Raw genomic sequence first — 14,907 nt, forward strand, 5'->3', positions numbered from 1 at the left:
CTTAGCTCTTCTAAAGCTTCCATATTTTGTTTCAACAAATTAGATGACAAACTTCATGAAACGAATAGGACATCCGAGGCCAAAGAGGTTTGGAGCCAAAGTGCCAGCACATGCACAGCTCCCTGAAAAACTTCAACTCTGTTCAAAAATAAGTGCACAAGGGTCAAGGTAAATATAGGACCATTTTCAATAATTTATTAAAGCATAATTTTGTAAAGCCAGTTACAAATAAAAAAAAGAACACACATATCTCTCTCTTTCTCTCTTTTTTTGTTTTTCTTTTTTGTTTAAACAAGCACAATGTTTTACTATGTAAAGGTGATAATAAGCGTAACACAAGATAAGAGTGGGCCCCACTTTGGCCGCCTGCGGCTGATAACAGGACCCTTTGTGATGAAGTTGCCCTTGAAGACAGATTTGTAATCAGAATTTCCATTAAGAAACATGCTGATCACATTTCAGCAACTACAGGGCAAGTTCTTCTTACTCAGTGTAATATCAGTGACAGACAGAACCACAGATGTAGAATAACCAGATCTCACAGCTCCAGGGTCCTCAGGATTTATGGCTTGTGAACTTTAATTTTCCAGTTTTTCACTCCTTTTTTTTTTTTTTTTTTTTTTAGATGAAACTAAATTAACCAAAAGTTCAAAGTGGAACCTGTGAGTGAGTTCTGCTTATTCTAAATCTACAGGCAGGATCCCAGTGGGCTGTGTGTATGCTTTCAGGCCGTAGCTATGATTAAAGACACTGAGGTTATTAAAATTTGGAGAACTTTACATGTAGTAGAGACTGATTTCAATATTCTTAGACTTTAAATTGTTAAATTTAAAGAAGCAATTCAGGGTTTTTTTCCCATTAAATCTGTGGATAAACTTATTTTTGGTTACTGGGCAACACTTCAGAGGGGTTGGAGGGGTCTTGGATTCACAGCCTCAGTTTTTCTAAAATCATTGCTGCCGCCCTGTACAGTATGTGATGAACTAGAAAAACAACAACATATTTCACCTGAAGAACTTCACTTTAGTGTCTGGTGTGAAAAGCCAAACCAGATCTGTCTTTGGGGCAATTCCTGAAAATCTTATTGCCACAGAAACGAGTTTAGAAACTTCATCTAAACCAGATAAGACAAATAACTGGAGCATGTTGTGATGCTGGACTGTAATTTTCCATGCTATGCGAGCACTCCCAGTGGATATCTGCTTTGTGGGAACACTTTGTTTACAGTGCTCTCTGCAGGTGTTTGACGTGAGTGCCATCTAGCTGCAATGCACAGCATCAGGTGACCTTGTTCACTTCGAGTCCAAAGAACACACGCACGCACGCACACACACAAAGCAGTGATGAATTTCAGCATTCCAAGTGCACAATTAAACTATTTCCAAGCCCGTGTCCTCACAGTGTCATATCTGCTTCTCGTACACTGATGCAGAAAAAAAAGAATAATCAAAAGCATATTTTCATTCTTCCTGAACAAACTTTGCAACACATACAGTACAATAGGAAATAAACAACCCCTCAACCCTCCCCTGATATTCCATGCTTTTCCCGTTAACTCACAATTACAACACCATTCTTCGCAAAAGTTACTCATGTAAATTCATCTCTTTTTTTTCAAGGAATACACTCAGTAGTATCACTTCTCTTTTCTCATTTCCCTTCTCGTATCCAACGGTTTACGCCATTAATACACTCACACACACAGCAGCAATGCAGACACAGCACTTTAGGTTGGCTAAGATAGGGGGAATACAATAATAACAGTATTATCAGTAATTGTTTAAATAAAAATCACATGTTCATAAATAGGCTGAAAACACAGACAAACAAGGTTGTGTGCATTTTTGCTCAAGTCTCCTGATCTCCTCGTTGAAGAAAAAAATGAGAATAGCTTGAGCAGATGAGGATAGACAGGATTTCATGGCTCCAATTAATTCTTCAGAGTGATTCCAACAAATAACAACAATGATAAATTCATCAAAATGCTGTTAGAAATATGACCACGATAGCAGCCAGACTCACTATAGTCTGTTTTCTTTTCTTTTTTTTTTATCTTACTCTTACTTCTCTGTGAGTCACATTAATGGCACAGCCAGTGTACAGTATTGGCATCATATTCAGACATACAGTGGTCATTATTAACACCAATCACTTGCATGTATCTTACATGGCAGGTGTCACATTGCATTTAGTATGGCATTCATATACTGTACAGTGCAGTGGCCACCAAAAATGTAACAATAATTCTTATTATAATGCGTGATATACGATACAAAATGATACATGTTTGTTCAGTTTATGTGCGCACGTAGGCGAATATACACATTTATCCAGCTCGTGTGACATGTAGACATAAATAGAGGAACGTTTGTTGGGTTTTTTTCTGACCATTGTTCTGGATATTGTTCTTGCAGAGCCAAGTGAGGCTCGTAGCCATGCACATACTTTGGAGAGCATCCAAAGTAAATCTTTCTTCTCTGGAATATTTATAGGATTATTTTTTTTTTTAAATACTTAAAGCCGCTTCCTTTGGCTGAGTTTTCTTCTTGTGGCCACACAGTGGCGCTGATGAGTGAGCAGGTGAACACTATGTGGTTTTGGTGACGAATCACCGAGTCCTTTTCCTCAGACGTGACAGAGCTGATGTTATCGATAACAGACAGAGAAAGCAAGCAAGAACAAGAATTTAGCATTTTAACTTAACAGCAACCGCAAACAAAGAGTGAGGATACATAAAGAGAAAGAGAGAGACTCGGAAATTAGAGGAGAAGTGAGATAGAAACTAACAAAACTGAGAAAGTGTGGCTTTCTTCTGTCTGGCAGTGCAATGGGGGTTGGAGGAGCCACCTGGGGCTGACTGGGACTGGGTGGCTGCTTTGTGCTTGTTGTTTCTGAATTTGTCCAAAAACGGAGAGTTTGGTGTGTGCTTGAACATCTACATGCAGGACTACTGCTGAGGGTTATGTATTTAATGGGACAGCCCCCCAAAACAGTTTTTTTTTCATGCTATTTCATGTTACGTTATTAATAGATCTCCAGGCCAGTTGAGTGTGCATTTGGCTTCTGTGTCCACTTTTCCCCCATTTTTGTAATTAATGCTCATTCCCTGCTCATGATTCAACTTGGGAGGTTGAGCTGGTTGGTGCAACTGCCCTTTATAAAACACAACCAACCAATGCAAGGGGCCAAGGCGTCTGGTGACACTAGATGGATGAACGAAGAGCTTTGATTGGCTGGGAGAGATCACCTGCCCCAGGCACTGGCAACACTGGACACAGACATGATGCTGCAGCGTTTCTTCACCACCATGTTGATGTAGGCCCGCATAATCTTGGTGATCTCTCCGACCTAAAATGTGAAAAAGGAGATTAGTACATCCTAGATAAGAGGTATCAAATCCTACGCTGAGAAAATACGCTGGGGGGGGGGGGCATGATTAGACAACGAATGATGAGCTCTCACCAGTGGAGTCTCAAAGTACATCTCCCTCTCATCCACGATGATCTTGTAGGTGCAGGGCTGTGACGCTCCAAAGAAGGTGATGTGTTCGTACTGGAAGGTCTCGAGCGGTTTGGGTTCCCCTCGTTTATACACAGACATGTTGTCAGCGCTCACACCCAGCCACAGATCATGAGGGAAACCTCCCTCTTTACACTAGCAAGAGAGGAGAGAAGGAAAAGGAAGCGGATTAAATGTATTTGCGCAGAGCTCCGAAATTCATCTTCTGAGCGTTTTTCCTCACCTCCACATCAAATAGAGTGGAGCCATATCCTGGCCACTCCTTAATGATGCTCATGTATTTCAGCATGGCCTGATGCTGCGGCATGCCCTGCAGACGAGTCCACTTCTCGAGCACGCTGGTCCGTGTGGCAGACGTCTCCTCCTTCACCCACATCTCAAGCATTTGCTCATCCTCCATCTGAAACAATCAGCGAATCCTCCGAACTATCAAGCCACTCAGCTACCAGGTTCATTTATTATTTAGTATAGCAGGAGAGGGATTTCAGTGAACTTAAGATGCAGAATTGTAAAAATCACTTTTGCAAAGTAGAATTTTAAAATGAAGAAGCTATGTTTTCATTAACTTTAATGAAAAACTTCTTTTTCCTCCATCACTGACCTTCTGCTTCTTCAGTGAACCAGTCTTGAAACTTCTCCTGAGGGTGCCATCCAGGAAGCTCGGAGTCTTTCGTTTCTCTACGCCGGTCCCGACACCACCTTGTCCTACTGCCACGCCTTTTCCATCTACAGCTCCAACACCTCCAGCCCCTCCAGCTCCACCTGCCACCCCCACACCCGGTTTGGTGGAGTGCAAAATGCGGTTGCGCAGACGTCCAATTGGGTAGACGCTCCCCAGGCTCCACCCGGCTCGACCTGCCCCATCACCGTGGAGATACTGAAGACGTAAAGCGGCCAGGTGCTGCAGCGTTTCCTCCGAGGCTGGGAAGTGACCACTTATCAAAGATTCGTGCGCCTGGGAGAGAGAGCAAGACACTCTGCATTTCTGAGACTTATATTTCCTGACTGGATCACATCTTCAGCAGGAGGAGAAACTATCAGGCTCAATTGGAATTGCATTCAAATACTGCTTTTGTAATCTTACTAAAAATGAATACACCTCTGCCACATTTAGTCATACATTCATGCCAGAGAACCAGAGAGAGCCACCACTACATCATTCATGTAGGAAAGCCTCGTGTATGTGTGTCCTTGACCTCATCGATGTCAAGAAAAAGTGATTAAGAAAAGATTTTTTTATGTTTATGTTTGTTTTACTTCCAATCTTTAGGTCCTCCTTGATTTATCTGTGTATCGTTCCCCAGTTTGTTTAACCCAGACTTTGATTTTGATTGTTGTCAGGTGTCCACATTAATTAGTTTTGTTTTCTGGTTTTTACTCCTTTGAGATTATTATGGCTTTGTTCTTCATTCAAGGAGCTTTTAGATATAAAAACAACTTGATGTCACACAGTTTCTTACAGCTAAACCACCACAGAGGTCATATAATTTGGCATGATTACTAATTAAGAGGTTAAATGAGACATTTTAAGGGCTTTTTAATCCCTTTCATTCATGTTAAGAACATCGGGATAATCTTGGGACTCTAATTTGAAATTTAACAAAGAAATGTTGGGGTCAAGAGCAGTTTCTTCCAGCTCAGAACTATCTTATTATCTTTTTCTTCACTGTACACTGGAGTTAGTCAATTATCTATTGCTCATCTATTAGTTATTCCAAAATGTACAGAAACATCCAGTATAAAGTGGCACTGTTTGTGTTTAAAGTCCTAAATGGTCTTGAACCTGCATACATGATGCGTCCATAGCGTCACGGTCCCTGGGTCCCTGATGAAGGATTTTAAGTTTTCTTAGTTTCGTTTTGGATTCAAGTACACTTTATGTTTTTTGTTTCATCTGAATATTTACTTATCTCATGGTTTTGGTTTTCTGAGTAATGTTTGCCTACTTTAGAGTTGTTGCTTTAATTTAGTTTTTTTATATCATGAGTCCAGTTTTTTTTTTTAAGTTTTGCCTTTAAGTTTTTTTTCCAAGGCCCACTTCTAGAAATGACTGTTCTTGCTCACTATCTGGTTTCTGTTTTTGGTTATTCATATCATTTCATGCTTTCAGTTTATTCCTGCCTCACCTGTGTTCCCGTGTTAAGTGGCCGTCTCTGTGCCCTGCTTGTTACTCACTTCCTGTTTTACTCTGGTATTTCGTTCACTCCTATGTTTGATGTTTGAAGTTTTACTTCCCAAGTTTCATGTTTTGGTATCATTCATTTGTTTCACCTGTTCCTTATTTTCTCCAGAATGTTTAGGTTTATTACAGGGAGTGCAGAATTATTAGGCAAGTTGTATTTTTGAGGAATAATTTTATTATTGAACAACAACCATGTTCTCAATGAACCCAAAAACTCATTAATATCAAAGCTGAATGTTTTTGGAAGTAGTTTTTAGTTTGAGCTATTTTAGGGGGATATCTGTGTGTGCAGGTGACTATTACTGTGCATAATTATTAGGCAACTTAACAAAAAACAAATATATACCCATTTCAATTATTTATTTTTACCAGTGAAACCAATATAACATCTCCACATTCACAAATATACATTTCTGACATTCAAAAACAAAACAAAAACAAATCAGCGACCAATATAGCCATCTTTCTTTGCAAGGACACTCAAAAGCCTGCCATCCATGGATTCTGTCAGTGTTTTGATCTGTTCACCATCAACATTGCGTGCAGCAGCAACCACAGCCTCCCAGACACTGTTCAGAGAGGTGTACCGTTTTCCCTCCTTGTAAATCTCACATTTGATGATGGACCACAGGTTCTCAATGGGGTTCAGATCAGGTGAACAAGGAGGCCATGTCATTAGTTTTTCTTCTTTTATACCCTTTCTTGCCAGCCACGCTGTGGAGTACTTGGACGCGTGTGATGGAGCATTGTCCTGCATGAAAATCATGTTTTTCTTGAAGGATGCAGACTTCTTCCTGTACCACTGCTTGAAGAAGGTGTCTTCCAGAAACTGGCAGTAGGACTGGGAGTTGAGCTTGACTCCATCCTCAACCCGAAAAGGCCCCACAAGCTCATCTTTGATGATACCAGCCCAAACCAGTACTCCACCTCCACCTTGCTGGAGGTGGAGTACTCAAGACTCACTCTCATTTCATCAGTCCATAAAACCTTAGAAAAATCAGTCTTGAGATATTTCTTGGCCCAGTCTTGACGTTTCAGCTTGTGTGTCTTGTTCAGTGGTGGTCGTCTTTCAGCCTTTCTTACCTTGGCCATGTCTCTGAGTATTGCACACCTTGTGCTTTTGGGCACTCCAGTGATGTTGCAGCTCTGAAATATGGCCAAACTGGTGGCAAGTGGCATCTTGGCAGCTGCACGCTTGACTTTTCTCAGTTCATGGGCAGTTATTTTGCGCCTTGGTTTTTCCACACGCTTCTTGCGACCCTGTTGACTATTTTGAATGAAACGCTTGATTGTTCGATGATCACGCTTCAGAAGCTTTGCAATTTTAAGACTGCTGCATCCCTCTGCAAGATATCTCACTATTTTTGACTTTTCTGAGCCTGTCAAGTCCTTCTTTTGACCCGTTTTGCCAAAGGAAAGGAAGTTGCCTAATAATTATGCACACCTGATATAGGGTGTTGATGTCATTAGACCACACCCCTTCTCATTACAGAGATGCACATCACCTAATATGCTTAATTGGTAGTAGGCTTTTGAGCCTATACAGCTTGGAGTAAGACAACATGCATGAAGAGGATGATGTGGACAAAATACTCATTTGCCTAATAATTCTGCACTCCCTGTAGTTTCAGTGTTAGTTTTGGTCTTTTTAATTATCATTGTATGGTGGACATATGTCAAAGGCAAGATTTAGGAAAATCAGTAAATATATTACAATAAAAACACAGAACTTTTTCCTAGCAGTTGATTTAGAGTCTTGTTGATATCCAGAGTCTGAATAAACAGATCCATCAGGCAATATCATACATACATAAGCAATAACAATTTTGCTAAGCTAACAAATACTAAAATTAGGGATATTTCATCTATATTTTTATTTTATGGTGGCATGGTGGTTAGCACTGCTGCCTCACAGCAAGAAGGTCCTGAGTTCAATTCCACCATCAGGGTGGGGTCTTTCTGTGTGGAGTCTGCATGTTCTCCCCGTGTTTGCGTGGGTTGTCTCCTGGTACTCCAGCTTCCTCCCACAGTCCAAAGACATGCAGTTAGTGGGGTTAGGTTAATTGGAAACGCTAAATTACACATAGGAGTGAATGTGAGTCCGATTGGTTGTCTGTCTCTATGTGTTAGCCCCGCTACAGACTGGCGACCTGTCCAGGATGTACCCTGCCTCTCGCCCTAAGACAACTGGGATAGGCTGCAGTGCCCCCCGCGACCCCGATAAGCAGAAGTGGATGGATGGATACGAAACTGTTTCAGCTCGTTTTTTAAAAAGTCTAGTTTTTATTTTTGTTTAGTTAGTTTTAGTTGTTAGATTACTTTTAGTTAGCAGTAGTCACCAGTATATTTGAAGCCTCAAGTTGCCTTATTTTTCTGCCCTGTTGTGCTTTTTGTTCTCTGTTTGTTCTCTTTTGCCTGTTTATGTTTCCTCCTGCTTCAATTTATAGACATTGTTTACCGTCACTTGCTGAACTTCTTCTTGTAGATTTGGATTTGGGTCAACCTTGACACCAACCCGTGACACCCATACTGACTCAAAATTATTAAGGTCTGTTGTATTATTATGTAGAAATATTGTGAATGTGTGTAGGATTAAACTTTATTAAACTTTATGAAATTTTCATTTATTTTATTCTAAAGCACTTTGGTTTTAAAAGTGCTATACAAATAAGATTTCCTTGTTTTCTTTCGGACATCCTTTAGAGTTTTTTACTCACGCCTGATCCACCTTCTATTCTTCAGCAATTTTTTAAAGCTCACGTTTTTTGGTCTCACCTGCTTCTTCTTGTGTCAGCATTTAGGTGATCACTTTGAGCTAAACATAATAATTAGAGTAAATCTCACCTGTTCAAACATGAAGGCAAACTCCACTCCCTCTTTGGGCATGCTCTCTACATCCAAGAAACAGTACAGTTTAAAGTAGAGTTTCCATTCTCCTTCCTCCTCCTCTTCTTCACTGCCTGCCAGTCTGAAAAATAAAGGAAAACATGCCATGAGTTACTGCAAAGTGTACAACAAAGACACGGTTAAATGGACGTCGGTGTTTGTTCACAGAGACTCGGATACCTCTCGAACTTGGCCAGAACATCTGCCACAATCACTCTGCTCTCCAGAGCTCGGTCTGTGAAGCCGTTGTGTTCAAACAGAGAAAACAGATTCTTGCTTTCCTCCATGGCCAGACCTCTGATCAGCTTCTCTACAACCTGCAGTAACAACATTCAGACGGCGTTTAGCATTCACATTCAAACTAATTTATTTTATCTTGAAAAGGTTTTTCATGTGATTTGCAAGATCACTTGCAAATCACATGCACCCAACCTTCGCTTTCTTCTTCTATTCTTCTATTCAAGGATAATTTTTCTTCTTTTATGTTTAAGATTAGCTAATGAGACTGCAAGTCTCCACATATGTATAGATGTGAGTGATGGATCATTACACTCAATACAAGAGTAAAATGAACACACTTATAACTTTATCTTTCAGATGTGCATTTTAAATAATGTATTTCAATGAAAAAGAAGTTTGTGTATCTGTTGTGTTTATGCACCTCTCCAGCAGTGGTGTGTGAGTTGATGGAGATCTTGCAGGAACCTCCTCCATGGCAGTAGACAGTAGTGCTCATCTCCTGCCTCAGCAGCAGGGCGGCGATCTCCTCCTGAGAGGGAACAAACTCACGACTTTTGGTCTTCTTCAGCGATTCTCCAATGAAGGTGGCATACCGCTCGATCTCCGCGCCTGGATAACGCTCACGTATCCTGAGTTACAAATACACAAATATACACAACACATTTACACGCATGCATTTAAGGATGCTTCGTGAGAGAAATGCTATCCCTAATGCAGATGCTCACCTCTTGAGGTGGAAGCGGAGGTATCTGAGGATGGCTCGACTGGGTAGGAAGGTGCAGCTCATGCAGGTGAGCAGATGCCAGTGTGCACGATTGGCTGGACTGTTAGGCTGAGGCACATGATTGGTCTGCTTGATCACCTGGCAATAAACCTGTGGGAAAAAGATTTTTATCAGAGTGTGAACAGCTGGAAAACTGTAAGAATACTCGATGAGAAATAAAATACTCAAGTTTTATATATTTTTGTAAGTAAATATACAAAAGTACCTCATCCCTGAGAGGGCGCAGGTCCTGACAGGTCTGCAGGATGCCCTGAATGATGGGCACCGTGTCTGCCAGTGTCTCCATCTCCTGTAGTGAGTTGAAAACTCGCACGGCCTCATCCTGCAGACTGGCGTAACCCTGCTGCCTTTGCACTGCATGGAGAAAAAAACAAGTAGGGTATCAATTAGGGTAAAGATGAGAACAGTAACATCAAGAAAGATTACATTAAAGGATGACTGTTGTGCCAATGTAAGCATTTTAAAGTGTTAAACATGTTGTCTGCATGTTCTCGCTGTGGCTGCCTGTGCAGGTTTTGCAAAGCTCCTGTTTGTGGACACCAATTGTTATCACAGTCCAGAGAAATGCTTAAATTTAATGACAACTCTAAACTAGCTGTAGGTGTGGATCTATGAGCTTGTGGTTGTCTAGCTCTATGTTAGTCCTGTGATCCGCTGGCGACCCCTCCTGGGTATACCCAGTTTTTTACCCTATGACAGAACTTTTACTCCATTTTACACTTTTTTGTGTGTTTTTTTTAGAGATTTTTAGAGGTTTCCCTATTTTACTCACAGCTGGTGACCTCTCCGTAAGGGAGGGGCAGTAGAGGCGCGTGCAGAGGATGCTGTGTGTATCTGAGGATGGGGTTCCTCCTGTACATCTGCTCCACTATTTCTGGGTTCACACTATTTTCCTGAAGACACAATGATGTAAAAAAAAAATCATCTTAAAGACACACATCTGCTGATGAATTTGAACTTACTCTGTCTATGTGAGCGTCTTACCTTGATGTCTCTGATGAGCTGCAGAGTTGGTGTTTCTATTGGGGGTCTTGCTGTCTATGACTCCCTGTATAGCAGCTGTCCACCTCATGGCTTCATTCAGCATCTTAGTATAAAGACGGTAGGAATGCTTCCTCCCGTACACGATAATGTTCCAGTAGCCTGTAAAAAAAAGGGGGGCGATTAAATCCAATAAAATTATTTCTACTAACATCATGATTAAGTTTTATAAGAGTTGTGCAATAAATCCTTTTAATCTAATTCAGTAAAACCAGGGTACATTTATCATGTCTATAATTGTAAACTGAGACACCGACATATATCCCTAACCTCATAAGTATAATCCCTGATTAAATGTGCCCTTCTTTCCTGCTCCTTTCATTTCTCTCTCCTCACCTGTCTCCCTGTGCACTCGTTCATCCGGCTGAATGACAGAACAGAGGGAATTAAGGACCAGAGTTCCCATCTTGGAGGAGTTTTTCTCTGAGCTCTTGTAGTAATCCAGGGAGTTGTGGGTCAAAACAAACCAGCGCTTCTTCAGCTTCAGGGAGGTGCTCTTGGCATTTGTCTTCATCTCCTTTTGGAGCCACCCTGAAGATGGAGAGGAGATGGGAGGAAGGCAACAAAAGGAAAAAGAATGTAGAAAATATTGTGATACCTTTACGTTGAAGATATACTGTTGTAAAAATGACAGTATGATGTTTTTAGGGAAAATTAAATACAGATAATGCGTATAGTTCTTAACATCTATAAATGGCTCAAGATTTTGTTGCTTAAAATATTCCCAAAAGTCAAAAAAAAGTAATAAAATATAGAAAGCACAGAGTTGCATCTATAAGTTTGAAAATATCCGAAACCCTCACCTCTGACAAGGAACTCCTGTCCATCTATCCTGGCGTCTCCTTTGGGTTTCTGCAGCAGACTGATCCAGTGATGCATCTCCTCTGGTGTGTCGCTGTTGCAGTGGATCACACGATTGGCCGTAATGATGACGAAAGAGTTCGGCCTGAAAACATGAATTAAGAGGGTAAGTAGCAGCCAGGTGTTGCTAACAAAATGCACTTGACCAACTGATGATGAGCAAGCGTGACCACCTCTATATAATGAGAAATTCTGGCAGTTTTCTCATATGGACCATTCAGGTATTGACATGATGCCAAGGAGGAAAAACATCAGCATTTATCTCAGAGATAGAACTGTAGCTGCCAGTCAGTCTGAGTAGGCAAACATTGATTTTCAAACAACTTGTAGACCATCGTGCTACAGTGAGAAAGATTACAAGTGGAAAACATTCAAGACCAATTCCAATCTTCCCGGGAGTGACTTCTTCTCAAGCTCAAATAAAGCAGTGTGCACATATGCTGCAAAAATTAACACTCTACAGACCTCAGTTATCATGCTAAATGTTAAATTTCATGACAGCACAATTAGAAGAAGACTGAACAAGCCTCTTTCTTTCTAAAAAGAACATAGCGGCATGGCTTAGGTTTCTACAGTTGCATCTGAACAAACAGCAAGACTTCTTAAACAAAGTCCTTTGTACGGATGAGACTAAAGTGGAGTGTTTGTAGTGCACAGTGGCACGCTCGGTGAAAACCAATCACAGCAAATCAGGAGAAACACCTCATAAAAACTGTCAAGCATGGTTTTGGAGGGGTGATGATTTGGGCTTGTTTTGCAGCCACAGGGTGCAAAACAAGCACTTGTGGCTGCATTGCATTTCTTTAGTGCTGATCTTGGCACTAAAGTAAGTCTCAGGTCTTGTATAAACTAGCTGATCAAACTTACCGATCAGGGTTGTCTGATGCACAAACTGAGTCAATCAATCCCACATCAAGAGTTCCCTGAATGAGAAAGGAGAGCATTGTTCAACCTGAACTATTTGTATTAATAAACCAATCCAACTCGTGACTGTTCACAACCTTATCTGTATAGTTTTTGATAAGAAAACCATTAAAACAATAATGACCTACAACCAATTACAAGCTATCGAACATGCACATTTTGTGTGAAGAATATTTTCGTGTTTTTAAAAGACTGACCACAGCATTTTTGGGGTTGGCCTGTTCATGGGACATCTCCAGCAGCTGCTCGGGAGTGCACACTCTGACCTTACTGAGCACGTTGAACCACCCACTGCACAGACAAAGAGGATGCCATCGTGTTAAAGCTATGAAATCAGACAGGGATAGGTGCTTGTTTTTATTATTAGTCTACGTCAAGTCTACGTCATACCTCGCATCCTCTGGCGACTCTGCGAACACTTGGTATGTCCTCTCATCTGTCACAATGTTCAGAGCGTTCTCCTTTTCATGGTTATCCACAATCTCCCTATGAAGTCATAGAAAGGACACTCGTTTGAGAAATTCGGATTCTGTCTGGACCAGTGGACCAGAAATCAAGAGGAAATTTCCATTAGTCCAGCAAGAAGCTGAAGAACATGTCCGAGCTGCGTACAACACATTTTAATTCAGAAAATTTCCATTATGATCTGGTCTGCTCGAAACATGTTTCTGTATTTGCTTGCGATTTGCTGTTTGTTTTTTCTTGAGTTTTGCAAGCCACACAACTCTAGACAAATAGCGAAGAAGACTTTGTGTGATTTTCTGGTGGTGGGGTTTGTCAGAAATCTTACTTGGCTGCTCGGATGTCGATGGTTCCCTTGAGCTTCTCCTCACTGTCGTTGTCGTAGTACATTAGCTTGCTGTCCCTCAGAACAAACCAGCGCATCTTCCAATTCCTGCAAAGAAATAAGACACCATTAGCACTCTTCATAAGCTTAATTTTGCACTCTCAACCTTTCTATTTAACAAGATCACAACTACATCTCTTTCCCCAAAAAGAAAACCACCAACTTTTACTCTGAACACATACTTTTCCTAAATCAATTAGCAACTAATTGAAGAACCACTAAAAGCTTAATACATTGGCTTTAATGTATTGTAGTGAACTACTCCAGGGGGTTTAATGCCTATAGTTACACAAATACTCAACAGCATTCAGAACTACAGACAAATTAACCCATTCATGTGGATTCAATAAATCTGTGACTTTTAAGCTATTTTTTTAAGCTAACACTGTGGTGTTACATGAAGCTGTCATACTGTATTATACTTCACCTTTTATAGAATTATGAGGAAATATGAAACATTCAGTTACATTTTGAGATCTTCTGCTTGGCAGTGTGGTAGGATCTCACAGACCCATCTTGTTGACATTTTCTGAACAGCTTTGTAAAAATCATCACATCATCAGATTGCGCTGAGCTGTAATAGTGCTGAATTTTATTTGCAAAGCATGCAGGCTTCGCTCAGTAATAACTACAACAACCTCCGTGACAAAGTGGACAGTCCTCCTCCTTTCTTGTAGAGCCAGCCAGACTTCAGAGACTCTTGTTTGGACCGGAACCACATGAAGGTCTCGTCCTTTAACACGCACCAGCGCCTCCTCCATGGGATCATGAGACCAGCTGAGGGAGTACAATTGGGAGACATAATTACAATCAATTCAAAAAAAGGTCTAGTGGTTAGGATTTGGTGCCCACACTGAAAGTGCGGAGCTATGATTATCTGTTATATTTAATAATGCAAGTGCTACAGAAATAGATCAGAAACGCCATCTCTACAAAGAAAAACATCTATACCCTTCATGTAGAGGTAGCCGTGGAAATATGGTGGCCCGTTTCCATTGAGCAAAGTCACCCTGCCATTTGTCACTTCTTCATCAGTGTCCATCATGCCGTCATGTTCATCATCACTGTCTGCATACTGCAACATGACACAATAACATTAGTGACATGCTTATGCTTTTAATAATAATTACTTTTATTCCATAATGAGATAGCACGCTAACAGTTTATTATAATGAGTTAAAATGCACTGTATACTGTAGCTGCTCATACATATCTGCGTGCACGCTTGTGAGGATGCGTGTAAGTGTGTGTCCTCACAGAGTCAGAGCTGCCTCTGTAGGACTCGATGCTGGCGTTGGTGCAGGTCGACTTCCTGGGGTGCTCCTCGTCCGTCACAGCCGCGCTCCCTCGGTTGCTTCCCGACACGGAGCTGTCGTCTCCGGCGGTGACTGACCCCTCCTCTTCTTCTTGGTCGTAATCCGATTCTGTGTCGGCCGGCATGCTGTAGATCGGCTCCTCGCCATCTACGAGGCTCTCCACCATGCTCACTTTCCTTTCTGGCTCTTTCTTCTCCTCCTCTCCAGGTGGAGGCGGTGGTGGAGGCACAGTGGTGCCATCTCCGGGTGGAGGGAGGGGAGGAGGAGGAGGAATTCCACCTGCAAGCATGTCGTCTGAGGAAGGGGG

The 14,907-nt window shown here is 41.3% G+C and overlaps 1 protein-coding gene across 1 annotated transcript in view; it reads right to left on the bottom strand.

Moving 5' to 3' along the window:
- Nucleotides 1-163: 163 nt before the first annotated feature.
- myo10l1 (myosin X, like 1) overlaps nt 164-14,907 on the bottom strand; it is a 48,315-nt gene continuing 33,571 nt past the window's right edge. The window contains 21 exon segments of the mRNA XM_019349070.2: nt 164-3,348; nt 3,463-3,654; nt 3,743-3,919; nt 4,121-4,474; nt 8,546-8,669; nt 8,768-8,904; nt 9,249-9,456; nt 9,553-9,701; nt 9,817-9,965; nt 10,384-10,504; nt 10,596-10,637; nt 10,639-10,754; nt 10,989-11,183; nt 11,456-11,598; nt 12,381-12,436; nt 12,635-12,728; nt 12,828-12,923; nt 13,228-13,332; nt 13,923-14,061; nt 14,236-14,359; nt 14,494-14,907. Of these exon segments, the coding sequence (XP_019204615.2) occupies nt 3,244-3,348; nt 3,463-3,654; nt 3,743-3,919; nt 4,121-4,474; nt 8,546-8,669; nt 8,768-8,904; nt 9,249-9,456; nt 9,553-9,701; nt 9,817-9,965; nt 10,384-10,504; nt 10,596-10,637; nt 10,639-10,754; nt 10,989-11,183; nt 11,456-11,598; nt 12,381-12,436; nt 12,635-12,728; nt 12,828-12,923; nt 13,228-13,332; nt 13,923-14,061; nt 14,236-14,359; nt 14,494-14,907 (3,240 nt within the window). The 3' untranslated portion in view covers nt 164-3,243.

This window comes from Oreochromis niloticus, linkage group LG19 (genome assembly GCF_001858045.2).
Source record: "Oreochromis niloticus isolate F11D_XX linkage group LG19, O_niloticus_UMD_NMBU, whole genome shotgun sequence".
NCBI lineage: Eukaryota > Metazoa > Chordata > Actinopteri > Cichliformes > Cichlidae > Oreochromis > Oreochromis niloticus.